Genomic DNA, 23,947 nt, shown 5'->3' on the forward strand with positions numbered 1-23,947 from the left:
CCCCTTCCCTCCCTCCCTCCCTCCCTCCCTCCCTCCCTCCTCCTCCCTCCCTCCCTCCCTCCCTCCCTCCCTTCTACCCCTCCTCTCCTCTCCTACCTTGACGATCTTAGTTTCGAGGTACTTGAACTTATCCTGGTAGTCATCATTTCGGGTTTTGAAATCATCCAGCCGCGACTTGAACTGTCAGGTCCGCCTCGTCAGCTTATCGACACCTCATCCTCAGCTGGAGACCTGCTGGGCTTGTCGCTTCAGCGACTCATGCTCGAGCTGCATGTTATGGATCTCGTCCATCAGGCTCTGATCTGCTCCCGAGCTCGACGCCAGCTGGTCTAGTCGCGCATAGCTGCAGGTCACATCAGCACGGCACACGTCGAGCTGGGAGGTACATCTCGGTGATTCGCTCGTCGGCTCCGGACATGTGCTTCTCCACCTGCAGCCACGGGCTCAGCTGAACTCCAGCAGGAGCCCGGGACTCACCTCTTGCTGCGAGCCGCTCAGAGAAGTGACTGTTGACTTGACATCTTCTAGCGCCCGCGTTGCCTCCACCAGCTGTTTCTCCAACTCCCCCAGCTTGTTATCTGCCGGCGGTGGCGAAGACTGGGTGCTGATCTTCCCCAGCTCTGCCTTGACGTCTGTGAGAGATTCGCTGGCCTCCTCGACCTGCAGGGCCAGGGAGTCCAGCTGACCAGCCACCTTCTCCTGCTCGGACGAGACGACCTTGAGGTGCTTGAGGGTCTCGAAGATCGTCTCGTAGCGCGAGGCCTCCTGCTCCTCTTCCTCCTGCATCGGCTTCCCTACGAGCGTCTCTAGAGCATGGCAGGACTCCCTCAGCAGGATGATCTCAGGGTTGATCAGCTCCTCGAACATCTTCCCGAACGTCTCCCGGACCCTCTCCTCCAGCTCTGGCTCATCCCTGGCCGCTCCTCCTTCCTTGCTGCCCTCCAGCTCGTCGAGTCGTTCCTGCAGCCCTTCAACCATCCCGACAACCCCAGCTGAGACATTCAGAACTTTTCTCTCGGCTTTGCTCATTTTACCCCACAGCGCTTCCTCAAGCTCTTTGATATCAGCCGCGGGGCCCGGGCTGCTGGCAACGAGCTGCTGCAGACTCTCAAGATCAGCGGCAAACTTCTTCAGCTTCTCGGACGCTTCCCCCTCTCCTCCTTCCCCTCCGCCCTGCTCGCTCTTGGAGGACATTTCGAGGTTGGAGACTCGCTCTTCGATCGAGTTGAGAATGTTCACCTGCACGCTCAAACCTCAACAAGGAAACCCGTAAGATTCAGGAGGTACCTTGCGCGTGAGCTCCGACATCCTGTTCTGAAGCTCGGAGTGCGAAGTCGCCAGGTTCCCCTCCTCCTTGAGCGACTTGTTCAGCTCCTCCCGCAGGCTCGTGACGTCTTGTGACATGTCCGACATCCTCGCTCGCAGGTCCCTCAAGTCCGGCGGCTCGGTCACGTGCTCCTCTTGACGCTTCGCGAGTTTGCTTGTTAACTGCGGACAAGGAGGTCAAACGAGGTTCAATGCCTGATATGACTGCTGAGAACAAAAGACGGTCACCTTTTCCATGTCGTCCAGCCTGTCTGACATCTGTTTCGCTTCATTCTGACTTGTCTTGATGCTGCAGACAGCCAAAGAGTTAGCCAAGGAGCCTATTAATCCGTCGAGGAGACCTGTCTTCTGCTTCTTCCACCTTTGACAGGATATCGTCTATCCGTTCTTCCAGTCTGTCTTTGTCTTGTTCAACCTCCATCATCTTCTTCTTCAGAGATGAAATCTCGTTGTTCAACTCGCTGCTGGTACCCTCACTCTCGCTAACTCTCCTTGCCTCCGTCTCAGGCGGAGCTTCCTTCGATTTGTTTTCGATCTTCGCCAACACTTCTTCGGCCTCCTTGATCACAGGCTTCACGGCATTGGCAGCGTTCACCGCCGCCTCCCGATGCAGCTCCTTCATTTGTTCCTCCTTCCAGGCCCGCAGGTCCTCCTCGACCTTGCTCCTCCATGCTTCCTGCTCCTCTTGCTTAGTCTTCTCCATCCGCAGAACAGCGTCTTCGATCGCCTTTTGCACGGCAGGGCTGAGGTCTGCTTCAGGGCCCTGAGAGGTTCTCAAGTGCGAGTCATCGTCCCCTGCCTTCTCCTCCAGCTCCTCGATCCGAGAGTGTATCGACTGCATCCAGTTGTCCATCTTTCTCTCCAGGTCCTTCGTTGCCTGCTGCATCGTCAGGCAAGCAGCACCCCTCCGAACCCCCCACACGGACCTGAGCGCTCCTGTTGGTCGTCAGCTCGGAGAGTTTATCCTCTACAACTTGCATCAGGTGCGCGTGCTGCCTGTCAACTTCATCCAGCCTCTCCCGCAGCTCCAGCACCTCGTCAACAATCCCTTCGTTGCTCCTGCCATCCACCTGCGAGACGCTCAGCGGGAGCAGCAGGCGGTGAGTGCGAGGTGCTACCTTGGCCATGAGGTGAGACAGAAGCTCCTTGATAGCCTGATTCGAGTCCGTCAGCTGCTTGATGGCTGCTGCTCCCTCATCCAGCACGACAGGCAGCTGAGCTGCGGCATCGCTAAGATCGAGAGCAGACTTGGAAGGTGTTCTCTCAGGGGAGGGGACTGACAGCATGGGAGAGGGGGAGGACAGCGACGAGTCAGCCCCTGCCTTGCCTGCCTTGCCGCGGGAACCTCCTTGTTCTAGGTCGTTGATGAACTTCATAACAAGGTTCATGAACTCGACGACTTGGATCTCCATCTTGGAGGGGCTCTTGCTGTCAAGCACTTGCTTCTTGAACAGGCTGCGGGAGAAGATAGGCAGCAGCTCCGAGATCGAGTGCCTGTTGGAAGACTTCTGACTCTCGAAGTCTCCGATGAACCTGACCACGTAGAAGATAACGTTCTTGCTGACATCTGGGAGCTGGCGGAAGAGAGCCTTGAGCTCTGCCAGCTGCAAGCTCTCGTTCTGATGGTAGATGGCTTGAAGGAAGTCGATGTCAGGCGGGAGGAGGTCCGGAACCTCCTCTAAGAACGAGAGGATCATGTATCCGATAGTGAGAGAGTCATACTCGTCAAGGTCGATCTCCTCCAAGGCGAGCTCCTCGATCTCCCTCCTCAGCCGCTTGATCTGATCGCATGCCCATCACAACCCTATCCTACTCTGTCACAAACACATGCATCACCTCCAGCTCCCTCGGCCTCGACCGAAAGATTGCTACTTCATTCAAGTCTTCCGAGAGCACATGCTTGCACAGAAAGTCCAGAACAGCAGGGACTCCTGAGTGAAGAGAGAGGAGGCTGTCAGGTGAGGCCATCAACCAGGAGCATGATTCACCGTTCTCACAAGGCAACTGAGTAACCACTTGTCCGAAGACCTTTGACTTATTGTCGGCTACCTTGGTCTTGGACATCACTTTCTTTGCATTGGATTTCTCTGTGGAACAAGTGAGAAGAACAAGAAGCTCCTCTATCGCTGTGAGGATCCTCCAGTCACTACTTCCTCTCGGTCACTCACGCACTGAAGCTTTCCTGATTCCATCATCGGTATGTTGACACCTATCTTGTCTTCTTTACGCGGATCATAATTCATATCTCCAGTCACATGTTCGGGCAACTTATAATCATCTCATGATCCTTCATCTTAATTCTGCGCTCATCTCCTCATCTCCTCGTCTCATTGTCTGGTCTGCTCCTCCTCCCTTCCCTAGCCACCCTCTGCATTTCCTTGTTCAAAGTTCTCAACGCCGGCACGATACAGAACTGTTACAGTGGATGTGACGAATTGTTGCGGATCTGTTACGCCGGCCCGGGGCTCCGCAGGTACGCCCGGCCGCACCATTCAGACGGTAACTAGGCTGAGCCTAGCTAGTGGTCACAGTACTGATCTTTAACTTAACTTTGAGTAAAAAAAGTTGAGCCTGCCGAGCCTTCTCACGGTGACCGGGGCCGCCCGGGGCCTTGAAGGTAGGCTGCCCAATCACAGCCTCCGTATCGCTCTCACATGGGCCGGGCCTTGCGGTCCTCCTCGCAGGACCTCCGAACTTCCGATAGGGTTTCTGAGTCCTCGTCCTCCTTTTTAGAGAGTCGGAGGGTTTCAACTTTTCCACTCTTTTGGTCTGATGGAACTTGACTATTTTTTTTCTGCAACGAACTTTCATTTGCCCCCATTCACGCGTGCGATGGCAGCGTCAGGCGCTTCTCCTTCCCACCACAAGCAGCTTGATCATGACCCTCCGACCCGCCGCATGCGCTCCTCCTCCTTCTCATCTCCCACCCCCTCTCGCCTGCGAGTACGGGCTGCCTCTCCCAGCGCCTGGGATCTCGAAAACTTCAGCAAAGAGTATGAGCTACGGGACGGTGTTCCAAGACTCAACAAATGCCCAAGGTACGGGTCACGTGTGATCCTGTACAACTTGGTATCTCGACCTCCATGTTTGTTTTGAGGCATCATATGGTGGCAGGAGAGAGATGACGAGAGGCAGTATAACGGTGAAGCGGGAGTTATCATAGGAAAGAAGCGCAGTTACTGGATAGTGAAACTTGACATCATGCCCCATGGCGCATCTATCCAAGTCAGCCCAGACAACGTCAAGCACGAGCTAGGGTTTAAGCACGCTGAGGTTGCTCCCTGTGTTTGGGTTGAGGAGCTTTTTGACTCCTTTGGTGCTAGTCCAGTACACCCATTGTTCCCCGCACAGGGGATGTGAGTGTACCAGTGAGTCATGCTCAGCAGCATGGAGCTTGGCTGACCATGACCGACGTCAGGGGTTCATCCATCCTTCATCACGAAGACGCTTCAGTAAGTCGGAGGACGACGAAGTCCTCCTCCACGACCTCTCCCCTCGCACCAAGAAGTTGCTCGCACCAGGCAATCGAGTGCAGCTGAAAGAACTTGTGAACAAACCTGAGCTCAACTGGAGAATTGGAACGATAGTTGAGGTTGAAGATGGAATCGGTGATAATCACAAGTGTGTAGTAGCTCTGGACGATGGCAACATGATCAAGGTGTTTTGTAACAAGTTTTTTCCATTCGTTTGACTCACTGCAAGGTGAAGAGCAAGAATTTGATTCCCAAGAGCCATATGCTTGTAGATAAGGTAAAATCACGTGATTGTTTTGCAACTTGTCTGATACTTATCCTTCTTGTGTGCAGGAGATTCAATCTGCCGAGAAACTGCGACATGAACTCAATGCCTGCACTGCACACATTGCTGAGGTAAGAAATTACATGGATTTCCTCCGCTGAAAGCCCTCTGTTTCATCTCAGCTCGAAGACAAGCTAAAGAACTCAAGAGTGTATTACGAGACATATGAATCACAAAGAGCCTCAATCCGAGTGGGAACGCTCTATCCTTGTTTCATGGATGCTGACCAGAGCGCAGAGAACAAGGAGAATCAACAATGGCCTTGACCCGGACGAGCGCGAGCCAGCCGAGAGAACGTGATGCTCCTTCTATCGTTCAAGTCTCAACCTGTATATCTAATCCCATCTCATTATCTGCAGAAACAGAGTGAAGTCAAATCCTTCGAGTTCTGCTGCCCACGATGACGAGGATTCTACGACGGGCATTAAAGACCCCGTGGTGTTGAGGAAATCAAGAAGCAGGCATACCGTCATGTCAGAGTGTAAGGAGAGTGAGAACGTGTTTCAGGCGAAGAAGTGATCAACTGTGGGATCTCAATCTCAACAAGATGAACTTGACGGGCACACATGGATTCGCATCTCCTAGCCATGGCAGCAGAGCTGAAAGCCCCGGTAAGGATTGCAGTTGAGGATACTTGTGTGCTTCTAATGCTATGGCAATGACGTTGCAGTGCTATGGAGTGAGAGAAGAGAGATGGATCTTCGGAATCGGTGAGATCGTACAACGCCTTGTTAGCTCACCATCGTCAGGTTCCGACTGACGCTCCTTGCTCAGGAGGATGGAGAAGGACGCTTTCTTTGACTCGCTGAAATGATTAGAGAAATAAATCAGACACTTAGCTTGCATGCCTTTGTCACCCTCGACAAATATTCCCGATCTTTTTTTTTAGTTTTCTTTTACACCAGTTTTTTTAGGCACAAAGTTTGTGGCCTCAGATTTCCCGCCTTGGAGATTCGTTGCCGCCATGCCGCCAAAGGGAGTGAGCATGGATGAGAAGCGCCGCCGCATCCTCGACATCTTCAAAGATGCACAGGTAGACATATCATCGTTGTTGATTCTGTTATGTGATAATCATATCTTCAAAAGAATTCGAGATGTCTTCAAGAACTGATGATTGAATGAAAGGTGTACTCTATGAAAGAGATAGAAAAAATTGGATCCAAAAAGGGGATTTCCGGGATGCAAATACCAGATATTGTCAAGGTTGAGAAATGATTTTCTAATTCATGTTGATGTCTTTTTGCTGGGTTGCAGTCTTTATGCGATGACAACCTGATCGACACAGACAAGATAGGCTCGTAAGGAGGATGTTTCGATTCTAAACAATGTTGAAGATCCTGCTTTTCTCCAGGGGTAACTTCTATTGGTCTCTTCCGAGCAAAGAAGGACAAAAGAAGCGCTCAAGATTAGAGTCATTGCAATCTAAAGTGGACAACACGCTTTCCAAGTTGAATAGCGAGAAAAAAAGGAAGACAGAGCTTGCAGCTGCTCGAGAAGCTACAACATCCAGGACAAAACTCCTGGAAGAACATAAGAAGCTGAAAGAAAATGAGGAGCAGTTGAAAGAGGAATTGAAGAAGTATGCGGACAAAGGTACCAAATATCACACTCATCTCATCTGAGAGTGTTTTGTAGATCCAGCAGTATTGAAAAAACTAGGTGCAATTTTCAGTTTCTGCAATGGCAATCTAATACTGCCTGTACTCCAGAAAATGATCTTGCAAAAGCATTCCAAACAGCAACTTTGTGGGGCAATAATCTGGAAGCAGTGAGGTATTCCGATAAAAGCTATCGTTACATGCAATGTGCGCTTTCGTTTCACTGATTATCCATTCAGGTATTACTTCTGCAAGAAACATGGTATGAGTGACAACGACATCGAGGCCAGATTTGAAAGTATCGTTACATTCTGCATTTCTCCTATCGATTGAATCATATGTCACTTCCAAATTTGCTCACGTTAATTTTGCTGCAAACGTCTACACCTTGTCTTGATCTGCATATGTCCCTCACTTAACTTGATCAACAGTTGCGGAAAAAGACCTTCAGCAAGTGGATTGGGCATATTTCAACTTGCCAGAGCCCGAAGAGTGTGAATGAGCAAGGAATGAAGATTGTGAAAGAAGATTGTGAATGAGCTAGGATGTTTCAGAAAAGGATGATGGTAATTGTACTGCACAATCACTTTATATGTATGTCGAATCTGAACCCCTCTGTTCCACTGCCTAAAGCTTGTATCGTTCCTCTTCCGCATAATAATCATTAAAGCCAACAATATCTCTAAGCTCTGCAAAATCGAGGATATCATCGACAGGACGACCTTCTTTAAGTGATTCCAGTGCTTTGTTCCTGGAAAATAGTCACCATAGAAACCAGGCACAAGTGTTGCATCGCTCACATGGCCTTGACGGCCGTGCTGACGAGAGTGAGTGGGTAGGCAGCTATCTTGTATCCCATCTTCTCTAGTTCCTTGGGTGGCAGGACGGGAGTCTGTCAAGTTGAGATGAATCAATCAAAGACCCCGCCAACGAGATTGCTCCACCTTCCCTCCCTCCAGCATGTTAGCCAACTTGGGTGTGTTGGGAGCAGCCTCACAATGCATCTTCATCTCCTCAATCGACTGCGGGGCCTCGAGAAACACTGAGATCGCATTTCAGTCAGTTCACTGCAAGCAGAACATGGGAGACTTCACGAAAAGCTTTCGCTCACCGATGTCTGCCCCGACCTTCTCGTAGAGCCGAACGCGCTCGAGAGCTTCGTCCATGCTGATGCACCCCCGCGCGTCTGTGCGGGCCAGGATGAGAATGTCGGCGCCTTCATCTCTTGCATCCACCGCTGCCTGCACTCTCTGAATGGCTTCTTCTCTGGAAACAACTTGTTTCCCCCTGGTGTGACCGCAGCGTTTGGGCGCTACTTGATCCTCTATCATCACACTCGCGAACCCAGCTTGAGCGTAGCCCCGCACAGTTCGCTTCACGTTCATGGCGTTGCCATATCCCGTGTCCCCGTCACCTATTACCGGGATTGAAACCGCAGAGCAGATATCTCTTCCAGCGTCCACCATCTCCCCGTAGCTCATGTACCCGGTGTCAGGAAGCCCAAGTTTCGCTGCTGAGGTGGCGAACCCGCTCATGAATGTGAGATCAAATCCTGCCCTCTGCACCAACTTCGCAGACAACCCGTCGAAGCAGCAGGGCATGACAAGGATCCCTGGCTGCTTTAGAAGTTTCCTGAGTTTGTTAGGCGCAGATTCCTCTGCCTTGCACACCAGGACGTGCGAAGATGCTCGGGGTCTCGCAGGGAGCCGACAAGTCAGCATGCTCTCCTTCCGTTGTCCTGCCATGGGGAAGGGCTGAGTTATGTAGCCAGAGCAGCAAGCAAGCGACGCCGCTAAGAGCAAGAGGCGCAACGCCATTGCAGAGGATCGAATGCTTTCCACCCACCACCCCATTGCCCCCATCTCACCACCCCTGTCTACATGAGTACACTTTCCGTCCCCTTCCCTCGTCCTATTCGTATCTGCATGCACCCCCTCTTTCTCTCTGCGGCTCAGGTTCACACCATCTCAGCTGTTCTTCCCTCCTCTCTTCTAGGCTCGTTCCAGTGAACATGGCTTCACTCCTGTTCAGCTGCTGAGAAGATTCTTGTGCCGCAAGTTCAAGGTTTTGAGCATTCCGTTTCTTTCAGTTGAAAATTCGTTCATTCACAGCCGCTCAAAACTTCAATCTGAGAGACGGCTACATCACTGTGTAAAGCTGATGCTATGGCATGTTGCAGCCTCAACGACATCAGCTGCCAAACCCAAACATCTTCATCAGGTTACTCTTGCGCTCGTACGTGACTTCGATCTCGACATCCTGCTTGATCGGTTCGGTCAGAGGTCCTGCTGGGATATACAGCACTCTCGTCTCTCCAGCTTTCATTCCTTTCACTATCGGAATGGTCAGATCTCCGAAGGGCGGCATGGCACGACGTACCTCCGTCCTCCAACCCTCTGATTGTCTTGCCTTTGCCCAAAGCAACCTGTGATTAGACTCATGAGTGTGACGTTTGGACGATTTTGTGTTTCTGCAGGATCTGACCGCGAAACCTTGTCGCGACTTGGATGTATCCATCACTACCTGCAACATGAGCCGTCACCACGACGTTGAAGGAAGGAAGGACACACATACATTTCCATCAGCCGTCTTGGCCAAGATGGAGAGGATCACAAGGTCGCCATCCTCTGCAGTCTCGACGATTCCAAACTTTTGGCCAAAAGATCAACAAGCATTCAGAGTGGAACCAGCTTTTACCTTGTCTCCCGGCGCCGTGGTGGTCTTGAGGATCTTGTACTTGACTCCAGACTCAGTTTGCTGCTTCCGACAGTCACATATTCCTCAACATCATCCTCCGATTGGTCACCATCAAACCACCATCCTCTCCTGCAAGGGCTGGTGCGACCCCGCCAGCGAGAATGAAAGCAGCAGCGCCTGCTTGAGTCAGCATCGACAAGGTGTCAGCATTGTCTCGTCTTGTTCTGCGCTGTACTAGTACACATACCGCTGAAGAGTTGCCTCCTTGCAACCACAGTGCTTGGGGTTGTACATGCCTGCTTCTCGTTCGCTGAGCAGCGGAGATGGAGCAGAGGGGAGACGTATCCCTGGCAGATGTCGACCAACAGGAACAGCGCCAAACTGAAAACAACTGCGAACTGTATGAGATGAGAATTATGAAGCCATATCGTCGCTGGAGTACTGACCAATCTTTCTTTCGAAAGACGATACAAGTTCAACTCCACCTAGATGAATCTGAACTTGCTAATTATCGACTCCGCCTCTGACATCCCATCTGAGATCATCGGATCACTGCCCTTATTCAAAATTTCCTTCGTTCCCTCCCTCTCTTCTTCCCTCCCTCCCTCCTTCTCTCTGTCTACTCCTAATTCTGGTCCTCCTCCTCCACCACCACTTCTCCCCCTTCCGTCACCACGCATACCTCTCTGCCCGGCCGTCGCCGCCATGACGAGTTTCGATTTTCGCTGAGGCAGACCTGATCTTACACCCCACCCATAACCCTACCCAACAATGAAAAGCTGAACAGGGGGGTGAAACAGGAACCGGGTCTGCCATGCCGCTGGGATCGCTGGGATCGCTAGGATGGCTGAAGGATGGCGGGAGGAGACGAACAGGTGAAGAGAGGAGAAGATAATTGATAGGCGATGAAGAGACTGATGTGTCTTTGTCTATGAACTTCTCATATCTCTTTTGCTTTCCTTTGCCCCTCCTTTCCTGCTTTACTTCTGAACAAGCTCATGTGTCCGGTTGCAGGTGTGATGGATATAGTCATCATCATGCACGATGACGGTACGATGAAGTCGACGGGATGGCATTTCCGTGTTGGGAATGACTCACTGGTGATATGGAGACATGTCTGACCCCTCTAATCTCCAAATTTTCGTTGCTCAGATGACAACCTGGCAAACTGCAACAGTGAAAGTGCAGATCAATGGAGTTGTGAGCGAGTGCTTGGAGATGAAAGTAGAGAAGGATGGAAACTGCTACTTCGACAAAGGAGACCAAGGGTTGTCCAATGTGCCCTCGCAAGACTGCCTTGCTCAGCTGGATCTCCAATTAGGAAGAAACGAGGTTTGGGTTTCTTGCTTGCACAATGCGATGTGATGTTAGGGGCGCAGGTGAAGTTCGAAGCACACACAGGATCCGTTCTCTATGAAGCAACTGCTTCGATCTTCCTCTGGGAGGCCACCGACCCTGTCGTCATCTTCGGCGTCGAATCGTCAATCTTTGCCAAAGCTCGATTAGCGCGAGGAGCTGAGATGATCACACTGGGACGGTGAGTGGGAGGAGCACATGAGCTTGGTCGCTGAAGCTGAGGCCCAGACACTCTGGTGGATCGCTGGGATGGGAGCAGCCGTTCGAAGATGTCTGTGAGCTGCTTGTCTACCTGGACGCCTCGGGATACCGCATCGCCTTCCTTACCTCGTCTCCAATGACTTGGTTCGACAAGATCCGCAGCAAGATGAGCAACATCCGCGGGCATCCGGTAGAGGATGGGAGGCAGAAGGACCCGGGGGACTGCTACCTGCGACTCCCTGCGGGAGCGCTGCTGACGTCATGTGACAGTTCTCTAAGATATGTGGTGAGTGAAGGTGTAGTTATGGGTCCTGTGACTCTTTGGATGCTCAGATGAACTCAGTGGTGGGGAAGGGAAAGTACGGGCTGCATGATCCCGTCAGTGCTCTGGTGGACGTCTTCACAGCAGATGTCGCGGATGATGCGAGCGAGAGGGCACAGCCGTTCGTTGCGGCATTCGGGGGTTCAGGGACTGATGTGAACTTTTACTTGGATGCGGGTATGCGATGATAGGATTTATTGTGCCGTATGTCTTGTTTGATGTGTTTGCAAGGTGTGGAGGCCAACAAGATCTTCGTCGTCTCTCCTTCAGGCAGCATCGAGGTCTCGTTCCCGCAGACAAGAGCGACTCTTGCAACTCATTTTGCTTCTTCAGATGAAAGTTTGCGGGGGACGAAAATTTCAAGGATACAAAGAAGTCATTCCCTTCTTCGTCCATAACTTCCCCCCGGTATATCCATCCCGTCGCCTCGATTCTCCTTATGCTCTTCAGGTTCGAGGACACTTCTTGACACCAACGTTTGTATACAACAAGGAGTACAAGTTCCCCAAGCGATCTCGTCAGCCCCACGAGCACACCAAGACTTGCCCTGTGCCTCAGAAGGGCATTGAAGGCATCGAGTATAGCACCGCTGCTGTGCCGTCATCAACATTCAAGAACTGCGATCATGGGGAAGATTTCTCGCCGGAGGAGGCTGAGACTGCGATCCGACCCAACTTTCAGACCTGCGACGACGACGACCCGATCGATGCGGATGAACCAGACTTCACCTACTCGCAGCATCCAGAGGAGGGAGACGGAGAGGAGGAGGAGGAGGAGGAGGAGGAGGAGGACCAGCAAGCTGCCGTTTCTATAAGAACCCGAGAGCAAGACCGTGACTCAGGCGCATACCAGGTCGCAGTTACGAAGGGTAAGACGAGTGATGATGGAGGTGTTTCGGAAGCTTTGGACTCGAGGGATGTGAAGTGCGATGGTGAACAAGGGTCTGATGCTCAAAGTCTGGCATCTTCAACGAGCGATGACGAGTGGATGTGATGAAAATCTTGAAATCCCGGAAAGGCCCGGAAAGGTTGATTGCCCATACAACGTTCCTCTTCTCTAGCAGCTGTTTCATATCGTCACAACTTTGTAAATATTGCAGCCAACCTGATGCAACAATCTGTAAAACATTCGATGTTTAATACATTCTTTCTCTACAACTTGGCAAGGATTATTGCAGGCATCGTGATCAGGCATCGTAAAAGATCATAACTTTCATCGCAACTGCCCGAAGTGCTGATTGTCAACACATCGACCCTACTGGTCTTGCTCTTACCTCTCACGAGTTCTCTCGCTATCAATTTAGCTGCTTGCCGTTGCAGGTGTGGAGCCAGCCGCCTGGATCTTGAGGGAGGATGAGGTTGAGTCGTAAAAGAAGGATGCATGTACCTTGTAGTAGCTTCCACGGTAGAAATCAGCTGGATCATGGCATCCTGTTTTCTCCGTGTATATGAAAGCTTGCCTACCACGACAACTCTCAATCACTCAGCTGTGAAGTCATCCCACCCTCACCCATCGAAGTCTCTACAGTAGGTCATGTGGTCTCCGGTTGTCTGATAATAGTCTTTGCTTTGCTCCGTGTGCCATGGCTCTGCTGTCGCCGTCCCGGCAGGGATGCTGACGGCGAGTGAAATTTTCTGCTCCGTATGTCAGCGTGTTTGAGCGTGAGGACACAGAAAGAGAACTTACCCTCAGCAGTGAGAACATCTCAAGTTAATGTTCCCTTGACCTGTTTGTCTCAACAATGAGAACATAGGAACATAACATCACTTTTTCATCCGTGCTTGTCTCCCCCTCCTTCCAAGACATCTGAATACGGCAATGGCACCAAGCCTCCTCCTCATCACTCCTCTTTGAAACTGAGAACCCTCTCTATGTCTCTCCCTCTCTCTTCGCCTCCCTCATTCTGCTCTCCTTCATCCAGCATTCCGGCAGGCCATTCTCTATTTGCGGTGGCAGTTATTACGGTTATGGTTTTTATCACCGGGTCTGCCCTGCCCACTTTCTTTAGTTGAGGTGAGAGATGAAAATCAACTTGACCTGCGGACCGTGATCCAGGCAGTGGCCCGCTTGCTGGATCTCCGAGAGGAGGTCAGAACTCTTCGGGCAGGAGATACCGCGAGGCAGAGCTCATCAAGTGAAATCGTTTTAGTCCTCCTCCAAGTCACGTGCGCTACTTGGTGGCGCAAGGTACTCGGTAGTGTAGAGTAAAATGGGTAGCCGCGGAGTCCGGTGGTTGATAGGCTTACTGAAAGGGTGGGGGTACTAGGTTCGGCATCTTGACGTGCTCAGCTGGTCTTCCATAGCTTGAGATGATCAATTTATGGTCGACTACCCCCACCCACCCCTGGAAGCTCCACTGCCTCCAAACCACCCACCTGAATAAGGGATCACTAGATACAAGCTCAGCGGGGGTGGGGTTGAAGACGGGAGGGGGGTGGAATAGAGGGGTACAATTTCCTACGGCTGCACAAGGAGTCCTCCTGTCATTTCTCGTATCATTCTCCTTCAAGGTTGATAACCAAGCTTCGACAGCATGAGAGATTTGATTCTTCTTCTTCTGATCTTTCACCCCATTCCATCAATGGCACAAAGTCAAGTATCATGCGGAGATTGCACCTTCACAATCTCCGCGGACGGAGTGTTGACAAGACAAGCTGCTTGCGGCACAGGATGCACCTCGTTGGACTTATACAGCAAGCGAATATCTCAGATCTCGGACCCCGACGTTTTCAAGGGACTGACTCAGCTTCAATACCTTGGGTTGGCTGGCAACTCCCTTACGAGTTTGCCATCAGGAGTCTTCGACGGCCTCACCAGCATAACATCCCTGAACCTGCGAATCAACAGACTCACGTCATTGCCAGCAGCAGTGTTCGACCAGCTTGTCAAACTTGAGTATCTCTACCTAGACAACAACCGGCTCACCAGCCTTGCAGCAAGAGTTTTCGATGCCAACTCGAAGCTATGGATGCTATGGATCTACAACAATGACCTTACGAGCCTGCCGGCAGGGTTGTTCAACAATCTTTCACGGCTTAACATATTGTATCTTCAAGGCAACCAGATCTCATCACTTCCTTCAAGGCTCTTCGACCATCTCTCAAGTTTGAGGGTTTTGATCTTGTACGACCTGCAGATGTCGCAGGCACCGAATGAACTCTTCCAAAACCTAACGAGCTTGGAGCAGCTCTACGTCTCAACGTTCGATTATGTCCAATGCGGGGGCTGCACGTTTGTGGTGAGTAGCAGTGGGGAGCTCATGCGACAAGGCACATGCAGCCATGACTGCCAAAACTCCTTACCGCTATCATCACGAGGGATCAAGTCGTTGACGAGCAACGTGTTCCAAGGGATGCCGTCACTGAGCCTTCTTGATCTATCTTACAATGACTTGACGGAGATACCGGCTGGGGTGTTTGACAGCCTTACCCAAGTATTTAATTTGTTCTTTCTTTGGAACAAGCTGTCAGCTCTACCTCCGGGTGTCTTCAACAACAACAAGAACCTTGCATACCTTCGGCTTGGAGGTAACATGCTCCAGTCGCTACCAGCTGGATTGTTCGATAATCTTTCAAACCTTAACGAAGCCTCTCTGTACTACAACAAGCTTGAGAGCCTTCCGGACAGGCTCTTTGACAGTCTGACAAGGCTGCGTTACATCGACCTTTATGGAAATTACTTGAAAAACTACCCGACAAACATCTTTCACAACCTTCCCAGCCTCATCTCCCTCGGGCTAAGGTACAATAGCATCTCTTGCATCCCTTCCTCAGCATTTGCGAGTCTTCCTGCCAACATTTACATTGACGTTACACACAATCTTATCCAGTGTCATCGCGCATGGCCATCCTGGGTACAAACAGAACAAGGCCTGCCAAACTGTGTTGAATATGCAAACGATGCTTTTACAGATGATTGCCTTTGCAAACTCGGATACTACAACAAAACAAAGGGAAGTTGTGATGCATGTACACAAGGAACCTACAAGAGCGTCATCGGCGATGGATTCTGCTCAGCATGCATGAGAGGAACTTGGTCAAAAAGCACAGCATCTGCGTGCACAAACTGTGAGCTTGGAAGCTTCAGCAGAGTGCCCGGGGCGTCGGCGTGCGGAGCATGCGCGGCGGGGAGCTACAGCGGAGTGCCCGGGGCGTCGGCGTGCGGAGCATGCGCGGCGGGGAGCTACAGCAGAGAGCCCGGGGCGTCGGCGTGCGGAGCATGCGCGGCGGGGAGCTACAGCAGAGAGCCCGGGGCGTCGGCGTGCGGAGCATGCGCGGCGGGGAGCTACAGCGGAGTGCCCGGGGCGTCGGCGTGCGGAGCATGCGCGGCGGGGAGCTACAGCGGAGAGCCCGGGGCGTTGGCGTGCGGAGCATGCGCGGCGGGGAGCTACAGCAGAGAGCCCGGGGCGTCGGCGTGCGGAGCATGCGCGGCGGGGAGCTACAGCAGAGTGCCCGGGGCGTCGGCGTGCGGAGCATGCGCGGCGGGGAGCTACAGCGGAGTGCCCGGGGCGTCGGCGTGCGGAGCATGCGCGGCGGGGAGCTACAGCAGAGAGCCCGGGGCGTCGGCGTGCGGAGCATGCGCGGCGGGGAGCTACAGCGGAGAGCCCGGGGCGTCGGCGTGCGGAGCATGCGCGGCGGGGAGCTACAGCGGAGTGCCCGGGGCGTCGGCGTGCGGAGCATGCGCGGCGGGGAGCTACAGCAGAGAGCCCGGGGCGTCGGCGTGCGGAGCATGCGCGGCGGGGAGCTACAGCAGAGAGCCCGGGGCGTCGGCATGCGCAGTGTGTGGTTTGGGACATTTTTCAACTTTTCTTGGATCTTCGGTTTGCTGGGAGTGCAGATGTCAAATGAATTATCGCGTAATCGATGGATGTAAGGACGGCATCTCAAACTTTCAATGTAAAGAATGTGAAGCTAACGCGTACAGCGATGGCACAATGACTTCGTGTGTCTGTCCAGCTGGTCACACAAACACAGGGCCGTCCTGCTCAAAGTGTGCTCCAGGAACGTCTAAGTCAAGTATAGGAGCTGCACCCTGCTCCGTTTGCCTATCAGGGACATGGTCTACGGAAGCATCATCGGTTTGTGCTGCATGTCCGGCAGGTAGCTTCTCATCAGTCAGCAAGGCATCGGCATGTACAGGTTGTCCCATCGGTTTCTTCTCTTCTCTTGCTGGCGGCACGACATGTTCGGCGTGCCAGCCAGGAAGCTTCTCAGGCGACGGAGGCGCATCCTATTGCTCGACGTGTCCAGCAGGAACCTACTCCAGCACGGCAGGGTCCACCACGTGCACAGCCTGTGCTCCAGGAACTTATTCAGCTGGCTCAAAGGCCTCGAGCTGCTTGGCGTGTGCGGAAGGATCTACATCTGGGATAGCTTCGTTTGCGTGTAGCGAGAGCATTCAAGCTGCGATACCTTCGGAGTTGTCCTCCAAGTCTCAAGTGCAGCCGACCGCGACTCCATCGGGAACTTCGGCTTCTTTGCTGACGGCGGTTGGAACGTCAGTGTCGGGATGCCTCGTCCTGGGGATGATTGGATGTTATTGCTGGTGGATCAAAAACACAGTCAACACTCGCACTGCAGATGAGGCCTCGCATGCCATGTCAAAGGAAAGCTTAGGGTGCGAGTTGGTGATCGAGAACGGATCTCAAGACTGCAAGTTGAGCCTTGTCGACATTTCTAATTTCCTTATCGATGTGCTTCCCCATGGCACAGGTACTTACAAGTCCATGTTCAAAGCGCAATGGAGGCAAAAGACGCCTGATGGTAACGAGACGTTCATGGACGTTGCAATGCTTGAGTTCAGAGGCAAAGAACACGACGACATGGAGACCTTCCGCAATGAAGTAGAGATCATGCGGCTGATTGGGAATCATCCGCACTTGGCAAAGTTTTACTGCCCGACCCAGTTGAGAAACGGTCACTATGCCTTAGTGATGGAGTATGCTCCGGAAGGTTCTCTAGACAATCTCCTTCAGAAAGCTCAGCAGAGCAGCAAGGCTGTCAGCGACGAGGTGCTACTGCAGGTCGGCAAGCAGGTGTGCGACGGGATGATGCAGCTGTCAGTGTACAACGTAGTCCACGGGGACCTCGCCTGCCGCAACATCCTGGTGTTCAGCTTTGACTACTACGACAGGAAGCTCATTCGAGTCAAGATCTCAGACTTTGGACTTTCTTTGCGATTGACCGCCGCGGCCCCGGCCAGCCTCAGCCGTGAAAGCCGTTATGGCGAGTTGACTGGTGGGCCTCTGCGATGGATGGCTCCAGAGGTGATGACGAGGAGGGAGTTCTCAGAGAAGAGCGACATCTGGTCCTACGGCGTCACCCTGTGGGAGCTGTGGACTAACTGCTCTGTCGTGCCGTACGCGTCCGTCACAGAGGACGAGGAGCTGAGACGAAAGATCATCCTGGGCCACTTGCTCGAGAAGCCGGAGTGCTGCAACCCGAGATTCTACGAGATCATGCAGGCATGTTGGAGACCAGACCCGTCCGAGCGACCGAGTTTCACGCAGGTGAAGGAGCAGGTTGAAGATGCTTTCCTGATGTTGCACTCCAAAGCCCCTGCAGACACCAACAAGGGGGGCGAGTGTCAGATCTGCCTGTCTGACCAGGTCGATTACGCTATCTTGCCTTGCGGCCACAAGTGCCTCTGCTCTGAGTGCAGGAGCGTTGTAGGGACACAGTGCCCTCTGTGCCGCAGGGACATCCGGGAGATCGTCCGAATCTTCGACTGATGCTTGTTGTAGGATGATGCGAGATTAAACATGATGACCATCTTGACTCTTCCTCTTTGTTGTATCTCAGATAGGTCGTAGCTCTGCTTCCGTCACCCATAGCTCATGGTGGGGGGTGGGGTAGGTTTATCAAAAGTTTGTGAGTTTTTCTCGCCAATTCGCAAAGAGGACGACATGGCGAGAAAGTGAAAAGCGCGGGAGCAAGACAGCAAGAGCAAGAGCAAGAGCAAGAGCAAGAGCAAGAGCAAGAGCAAGAGCAAGAGCATGAGCAAGAGCATGAGCATGAGCATGAGCATGAGCATGAGCATGAGCATGAGCAAGAGTTTCACAAGATGATTATTCGGATGTATGCTGAATGAACGCTAAGATGCTCAGCTGTGTCGTCCAGCTTCTCCCCAACAGCGATCCTCCACGTCGAGCGTCTGTTGGAAGAGATTCCACCATAATAGATGGTGATTGGGCCGATCCGAGCGCCTTCAGTCATTGCGTCTTGCTGAGGCACTTCAACGTTGCAGTACATCTGCTGCTTCAGTCGTGTGTTACTACCGGAACTAGAGCCCCTCCAGAGGCATCGTCTTCTTGCGACCTCCAGGTAAGCAATGCTGATAGTGTCCGATGGGTTGGCATCTTCAACCGTCACGCTGATCACTCTGCTGCGGCTGCGGCATCGCTCCACGAATCCGTCGGTCCCATGTGATGCTCGCAGCCCTCACGGTTGACCAACGCAGAGGAGCTCCTCTGCGTTGGTCAAGTTAGGTTTGCAACTGTCAGCCGCGCTAGAGATGCTCCCATCTCTTCTGTGTTTGTGTTATAGTCTTTATATGGCAAGAATCCTTACTGATATGGTAGTCTACATCAAGCGAGACCCTCTAGTCCTTTCAGCGCCTCTGCAGCAGGAATTTCTTGCACTTGTCCACCCTGCCATACACGTGAGAAAATCATGGAGCAAAACAGCAGAGGTGAGCTGACTTGAGACACCCTGATTGCAGTTCCTCTCGCTCCAAAGAAAGTGAAACCGTCTTCAGTCAAGATTATAGTCTGTCTGCTCGAGTATTTGTTCTTGATACGAATGTAGTCACCGAGGACTTCTGCGCTCCAACCTCCTGCCTGTTCGGGAATGAGCAGCAGTGGTAGCGAGAAGAGCGTGACATACCTCAAGGAAATCTTTGATCTTGTAGTTTTCCAGCGTTTTCTTCGTTGCAGCTTGACGCAACATGCTGTATTGCGAACCCCCCGAAGGGAAAACTTGAGTTGGCCTTTCAATGCATACAGCCCAAGTATCGCACAGGACCACCGGAGCTCCGTCGTAGTTCATGAAGTCAAACCAGCCGAAAGATCCCTTCCAAAGTTCAATTCCCGTCCCTTCGACGTCGTGCCTCCATGTGCAAACATCTTCAGCCTGTTCCGGAGGAGGTCAAAACAAGCACTTCGCATAGGACACTTTACCATGTTCCCTCCTCCATAGTACTGGTTCCCGCGAGCGCTGGAGGCACCCACGACACTCCATACGTCTTTGGCTGCAGCCTGCAAGCCTAACACTGCGTTACGAGTAGCTCTTGTTTTCAACTGTGTGAGCTTGCAACTGTGATCCGTCAACACCTTTCCAAGAGTTCCAGAATAAGGGCCATGGCAAGCGAAGCCCGAGATTTCTGTGCCCAACAATACGAAACAGAACCATGACAGAGCTCTCATTGTTGTTTCAAACAATCTGCTTGAATCCAACAGGATCTTTTATTCAGGTCACAGTCAACCTGACAGCCCTCAAGAAATCTTGAAAGTCACAAAATCCGACGCGTACAACTTCGCTCGGTCAAGAAAAGGAGTAGAAGAGAGGAGATGAAGAGAGTCGGGTGTCAATGGGGTGTAAGAGTAAGCGAGGTATCAGCCATCAAGCTCCTTCCTTCCCCATTCCTGCGTCAATCCTCTTGTGTTGTCGGCCTCCCTGGACATGAACTTATAAAGACAGCAGTTACAGCAGTTATACAGGCGCGGCGACGCCCCGAATGCCGGGTCACTGACTAGGCCGGGCTTGATTTTTGCCGCGGGCCCCGGCCTGGTAGTCCAGGACGCGTTTAATGCAACTCGCCGATGTGACAGTGGGAGTGATCGGATCCTGGGTTTTACTAGATCATTCTTCTGTTATGTCATACTTCTTCCGCTTGCATCATCATCTCCAGCAGCTCCTGCACAAGCTCATCAGTCTTGTGGGTGGGTCATACGATATTCGCACCTGCTCTACCTCCAACGCCTCACTGTCCTCCACTCTATTCACATGCTGCTTCAACTGACCCTCCTCTTTCTTCGAGAAATGCTCCCAATATCTGCACATGAAGCATCATTTTTGTGTGAGAACACTGAGCTGCAGGTACAAATGGCCGTAGTCGAGGAGGAATTCCTCCCCCTCCTCCACTTGTCTCGTCGTGACGATGAATAAGGCCGGAGCTCCTCGTATCCACGACCGCGAGAAGCAGCAGTTCGATGCTGCTGCGATGCCCCTGGGAGGAAGAGGTTTACACGGGAGGAGGAGGTACAGATTGGCAGGGGGGAGACAGGAGGATGGGGAGAGGGTGGCAGGGGTAGGACAGGAGGAGGGGGAGAGGGTGGCAGGGGTAGGACAGGGGGAGGAGCTGGGATGACCTGTAGTCGTTGATCATTCGCATCTCGTTGCCGCAGGTCGAAGCATCGATCTTGACAAGCAGGTCAAAGTCACGCGGTCATAGGAAAGCATTCTACTCCGATCATGGTCGAATGAGTCAGCAGACTTCTCAGGGATCCAGCAGTATCTCCCTCGTATCCGATCTGTCGAGCTGGGAGATCAGACGAGGAGGAGGCAGGAGGGGTCGACCAGGCAAGCAACGTAGTCTCCTGTATGGAGGCTCCTCCCGACCTTCCCCGTGTATTCCCCCAAAACTCTCCCGGCAGACCATGGTCTTGCTGCACACCTAATCGCCAAATCACGAGAATACTGGCAAACACGAAGCTCACAGCATGTACTGCCCGCAGGCAGGATGATCGGCATGCTCGACTCGGACAACAGAGACGCCGGGTAGCCTCCTCGACCTCATATCCTCCTGTGAGATTTCCTCAGCAAAGACAAACGAGAAGCAAGGATGGCGCGACCTTGTCTTGTTTGCCAAGAGTCAGCGATGGTTCAAGAGAGTAGGACAAGTCAGTCGGCCATGAAGGTCTGCTGTTAGCTCCCTCCTTCACGTTGCCATCTGATAGCGTTTGTGCATGAATGGGATCAGAGAGTGAGAAAGTGACGTGCAACTTGTCGTTGCCGATGACATAGGTGTTTGACTCCATGGAGTATTCTGAGTTGTCTAGAATGAGTTCTGAACCCTCGCGAACTTCCTCTGTGCTCACAACCAGCAGGCATGGGATCTCGCGGACAACTGCCATGACTACCTCGCAGTTCCCCGCCATCCTGACGTTCTCTTGAGCTTCCACTTGCGACCGATGCCGAAGGAAGTTCAGTTCGTTACCCTGCGCATGGAAGCTGACGCGGAGGACAGACCGACCAGAGCTCTCCCTCCCTTCTCCTCCATGAGACATCTCTCCGCAGAGCTCCCCGATCACTTCATGGCGGCTCCAGTCTTTGCTCGCCACCACTCTCACCCACCCGCTCGCTCTTGAGAGCTCGACTCCAGGGACGCATCGCTTCCTCATGGCGCGCTTATCCTGCATGCTGTCAGGGCTGCATGCGAGGCAGAGGCAGGGGGATGGAGGAGCGGACCTGAGACGAGAGCAGGGAGACGTCAAGACACGTCGCGTACTTCACCTCCTCCGGCCACACCCCCGCCATCGTTTACCACTCCCTCTTTCCCTTTTCTTCGGCAGCCTCCGATTTCCCCGATTCCTGTCGCCCCCTTTCCCCTCCCCGCCCCTGCCCCCCCCCCCGCCCCCCCTCCAACTTCTCCCCCGTCGTCTGCTCTTCGGGCAGCTTCACGCGCGTTCATGCGGCTGCATGGAGGCTGCATGCTGCTGGTCATGGCTTCGCTCAGGCAGGCGCAAAGCTTCGCCGGAGGAGGCAGTCATGTTGGCTCTATGCTGATGGGCAGGAAATTCGGTCTTTTGGTATCGTGCACGAGATTCCCTGGAAGGAGGAGGAGCGCAGCAGCATGGAGCATGAAGCGAAACTCACGAGAGCTCTCTATGAAGCCCTCTACCAGGAGTGTCACAGTGGACGAAGAGAGTCTTGCGGAGATCAGAAGGGAGCGGTACTTTGGCTTCGACACGCAGCAATACCCGTTCCAGGATGCTGTTCGGTCAGTCCTCGGCATCGACGAGTCAGTTCCCTTCGGAGATCTGCATCAAGTGACGGAGTGGTATGTTGACAACAACAACTTCAGGATGAGTAAGTTCCAGAAGATGTGGAACGCTGACAGAGACAGGAGCGGCCGGTACCTGAGCGTGAGCGAGGGAGACTGTAAGAGTTACGGTGTCTTCGACGAGATCTATCACAGGTTCATACGAGAGGTCGTCTCCAAGGTCATGGGAGGAGGGGCTCTCCAGTTTCAGCGTGCTCCCACTTTGCGGGTGATGGTTCCAGCTGAGTGCGGCCTCGACCCCAGGAAGAGCACGACCAAGATGCATACGGATATGGAGTACCACCACCAGCCCAGCGAGATCAATTTCTGGCTCCCCCTTTCCCCCGTCTGGGATACCAACTCCTTGTGGATCGAGTCTGAGCCGGTGAAGAGGAGGAGGGAGAGGAGAAGAGAGAGGAGGGAGAGGAGAAGAGAGAGGAGGGAGAGGAGAAGAGAGAGAAGAGAGGAGAAGAGAGAGGAGAGGAGGAGGGAGAGGAGAAGAGAGAGGAGGGAGAGGAGAAGAGAGAGGAGGGAGGAGAAGAGAGAGAAGAGAGGAGAAGAGAGAGGAGAGGAGGAGGGAGAGGAGAAGAGAGAGGAGAGGAGGAGGGAGAGGAGGAGGGGGGCAGAAGGCAGGAGGAGCAAGGAAGGGGACCGGGAGTAAGGAGAAGGGAAGGAGGGAGTAAGGGATGGTAGAGAAGAAGAGTGAAAGGGAGGAAGGAGGAGGATGATTTTGGAGGCAGGGGAAGGGAGACTTTCATCCTATCGAGCTCGAGTATGGATCCTTCTGCCGCTTCTACGGGAATCAGTGCAGACACTTCACGAAGCCCAACTTGACGCAGAAGACTCGGTGAGAGGAGAGGAGACCGGGAAGGAGGAGAAAGGGAATGATGATGATGATGACGACGACGACGTTGATAGTGGTGGTAGTGATGGTGGTGGTGGTGGTGGTGGTGATGATGATGATGATGACGATGGTGAGGAGGAGGAGGATTAGGATTAGGAGGGGTGTGGAGGGGGAAGGAGAAGGAGGATGACGAAGACCGCAGGGTCTCTCTTGACTTCCGAGTGGTTTCGGAGACAAGCGGAGGGCACGATCCGTCCTTCAGGAAGTGAGTTCGGGTTGAAAGGCTACTGAGTCTGAAGGCTGTGCAGGGGGAGAAGGAGAGGGCCCAAGGCAAAGTTTCAAGATTGCTTCGATGTGGGCGGCTACTATGAGGAATGCGTGACAGAGCAGTCTGTACTGTTCCCCCTTTCGTCCTCCTCGTCCTCCTCATCCCCTTCCCCTTCCCCTTCCCCTTCCTCTTCCCCTTCCTCTCCCTCTCCCTCTTCCTCTTCCTCTTCCTCCTCCCCATCATACGTGCAATGAAGGCAGGGGGTCGCGTCTTTGTGTTGTTTTCTTGTCATCCACCAGAAAAAGGATCTGGAGGCTCGTAAGGGGCTGTGCCGATGGCCTGCATCTTCATCTTGGTGACCTTGCGGCTGCCACGGCGAGTTAGAAGGCAGGGGATTGAGAGGGAGAGAGGGGGGGAGGGAGAGAGGAGGGGAGGGGAAGAGGAGGGGAGGGAGAGAAGAGGGGAGGGGAAGAGGGGGAGAGGAGGGGAGGGGGAGA

The 23,947-nt window shown here is 53.1% G+C and overlaps 10 protein-coding genes across 10 annotated transcripts; 7 read left to right on the top strand and 3 right to left on the bottom strand.

Annotated features, from left to right (window-relative positions):
• Positions 1 to 4,158: 4,158 nt before the first annotated feature.
• GUITHDRAFT_104167 (hypothetical protein) lies at positions 4,159 to 5,643 on the top strand (the record flags this gene model as incomplete). Its single annotated transcript, XM_005837279.1, has 9 exons — positions 4,159 to 4,395; positions 4,441 to 4,599; positions 4,650 to 4,694; positions 4,745 to 4,984; positions 5,029 to 5,076; positions 5,133 to 5,195; positions 5,247 to 5,315; positions 5,362 to 5,420; positions 5,484 to 5,643. The coding sequence occupies 9 exons, from the start codon at positions 4,159 to 4,161 to the stop codon at positions 5,641 to 5,643; spliced, it is 1,080 nt and encodes a 359-aa protein (XP_005837336.1).
• Positions 5,644 to 5,776: 133 nt separating this feature from the next.
• Mnd1 (Mnd1/GAJ meiosis-specific interhomolog recombination protein, meiotic nuclear division 1) lies at positions 5,777 to 7,224 on the top strand (the record flags this gene model as incomplete). The annotated part of the gene is made up of 9 exons (XM_005837280.1): positions 5,777 to 5,834; positions 6,039 to 6,157; positions 6,250 to 6,327; positions 6,379 to 6,422; positions 6,476 to 6,717; positions 6,760 to 6,783; positions 6,834 to 6,897; positions 6,962 to 7,020; positions 7,154 to 7,224. 9 exons carry the CDS (start codon positions 5,777 to 5,779, stop codon positions 7,222 to 7,224), a joined length of 759 nt encoding a protein of 252 aa, XP_005837337.1.
• A 125-nt stretch (positions 7,225 to 7,349) lies between these two features.
• Positions 7,350 to 8,443, bottom strand: GUITHDRAFT_67257 (hypothetical protein; the record flags this gene model as incomplete). Its single annotated transcript, XM_005837281.1, has 4 exons — positions 7,350 to 7,473; positions 7,523 to 7,614; positions 7,667 to 7,764; positions 7,834 to 8,443. 4 exons carry the CDS (start codon positions 8,441 to 8,443, stop codon positions 7,350 to 7,352), a joined length of 924 nt encoding a protein of 307 aa, XP_005837338.1.
• Positions 8,444 to 8,912: 469 nt separating this feature from the next.
• On the bottom strand, positions 8,913 to 9,612 carry GUITHDRAFT_135499 (hypothetical protein; the record flags this gene model as incomplete). Its single annotated transcript, XM_005837282.1, has 6 exons — positions 8,913 to 9,055; positions 9,102 to 9,147; positions 9,207 to 9,245; positions 9,297 to 9,371; positions 9,420 to 9,479; positions 9,529 to 9,612. 6 exons carry the CDS (start codon positions 9,610 to 9,612, stop codon positions 8,913 to 8,915), a joined length of 447 nt encoding a protein of 148 aa, XP_005837339.1.
• A 621-nt stretch (positions 9,613 to 10,233) lies between these two features.
• GUITHDRAFT_104170 (hypothetical protein) lies at positions 10,234 to 12,291 on the top strand (the record flags this gene model as incomplete). The annotated part of the gene is made up of 9 exons (XM_005837283.1): positions 10,234 to 10,294; positions 10,434 to 10,519; positions 10,572 to 10,751; positions 10,799 to 10,956; positions 11,004 to 11,262; positions 11,310 to 11,475; positions 11,530 to 11,579; positions 11,632 to 11,706; positions 11,749 to 12,291. The coding sequence occupies 9 exons, from the start codon at positions 10,234 to 10,236 to the stop codon at positions 12,289 to 12,291; spliced, it is 1,578 nt and encodes a 525-aa protein (XP_005837340.1).
• Positions 12,292 to 13,879: 1,588 nt separating this feature from the next.
• GUITHDRAFT_67200 (hypothetical protein) lies at positions 13,880 to 14,974 on the top strand (the record flags this gene model as incomplete). Its single annotated transcript, XM_005837284.1, has 2 exons — positions 13,880 to 14,402; positions 14,649 to 14,974. Coding segments are annotated over 2 exons (849 nt in total), but the record flags the coding sequence as incomplete, so codon positions are not given.
• Positions 14,975 to 15,319: 345 nt separating this feature from the next.
• Positions 15,320 to 16,081, top strand: GUITHDRAFT_67083 (hypothetical protein; the record flags this gene model as incomplete). Its single annotated transcript, XM_005837285.1, has 1 exon — positions 15,320 to 16,081. A coding segment is annotated over one exon (762 nt), but the record flags the coding sequence as incomplete, so codon positions are not given.
• A 993-nt stretch (positions 16,082 to 17,074) lies between these two features.
• Positions 17,075 to 18,028, top strand: GUITHDRAFT_67286 (hypothetical protein; the record flags this gene model as incomplete). The annotated part of the gene is made up of 1 exon (XM_005837286.1): positions 17,075 to 18,028. One exon carries the CDS (start codon positions 17,075 to 17,077, stop codon positions 18,026 to 18,028), a length of 954 nt encoding a protein of 317 aa, XP_005837343.1.
• Positions 18,029 to 18,353: 325 nt separating this feature from the next.
• GUITHDRAFT_104172 (hypothetical protein) lies at positions 18,354 to 21,715 on the bottom strand (the record flags this gene model as incomplete). Its single annotated transcript, XM_005837287.1, has 14 exons — positions 18,354 to 18,687; positions 18,742 to 18,766; positions 18,895 to 18,946; positions 19,108 to 19,131; positions 19,182 to 19,427; positions 19,475 to 19,583; positions 19,628 to 19,677; positions 20,179 to 20,211; positions 20,259 to 20,349; positions 20,666 to 20,715; positions 20,762 to 20,827; positions 20,874 to 20,970; positions 21,014 to 21,099; positions 21,149 to 21,715. 14 exons carry the CDS (start codon positions 21,713 to 21,715, stop codon positions 18,354 to 18,356), a joined length of 1,830 nt encoding a protein of 609 aa, XP_005837344.1.
• A 366-nt stretch (positions 21,716 to 22,081) lies between these two features.
• GUITHDRAFT_104173 (hypothetical protein) lies at positions 22,082 to 23,451 on the top strand (the record flags this gene model as incomplete). Its single annotated transcript, XM_005837288.1, has 3 exons — positions 22,082 to 22,723; positions 23,079 to 23,185; positions 23,385 to 23,451. 3 exons carry the CDS (start codon positions 22,082 to 22,084, stop codon positions 23,449 to 23,451), a joined length of 816 nt encoding a protein of 271 aa, XP_005837345.1.
• Between the last annotated feature and the right edge of the window lie 496 nt (positions 23,452 to 23,947).

The sequence above is a fragment of the Guillardia theta genome (assembly GCF_000315625.1).
Source record: "Guillardia theta CCMP2712 unplaced genomic scaffold GUITHscaffold_15, whole genome shotgun sequence".
Classification (NCBI taxonomy): Eukaryota; class Cryptophyceae; order Pyrenomonadales; family Geminigeraceae; genus Guillardia; species Guillardia theta.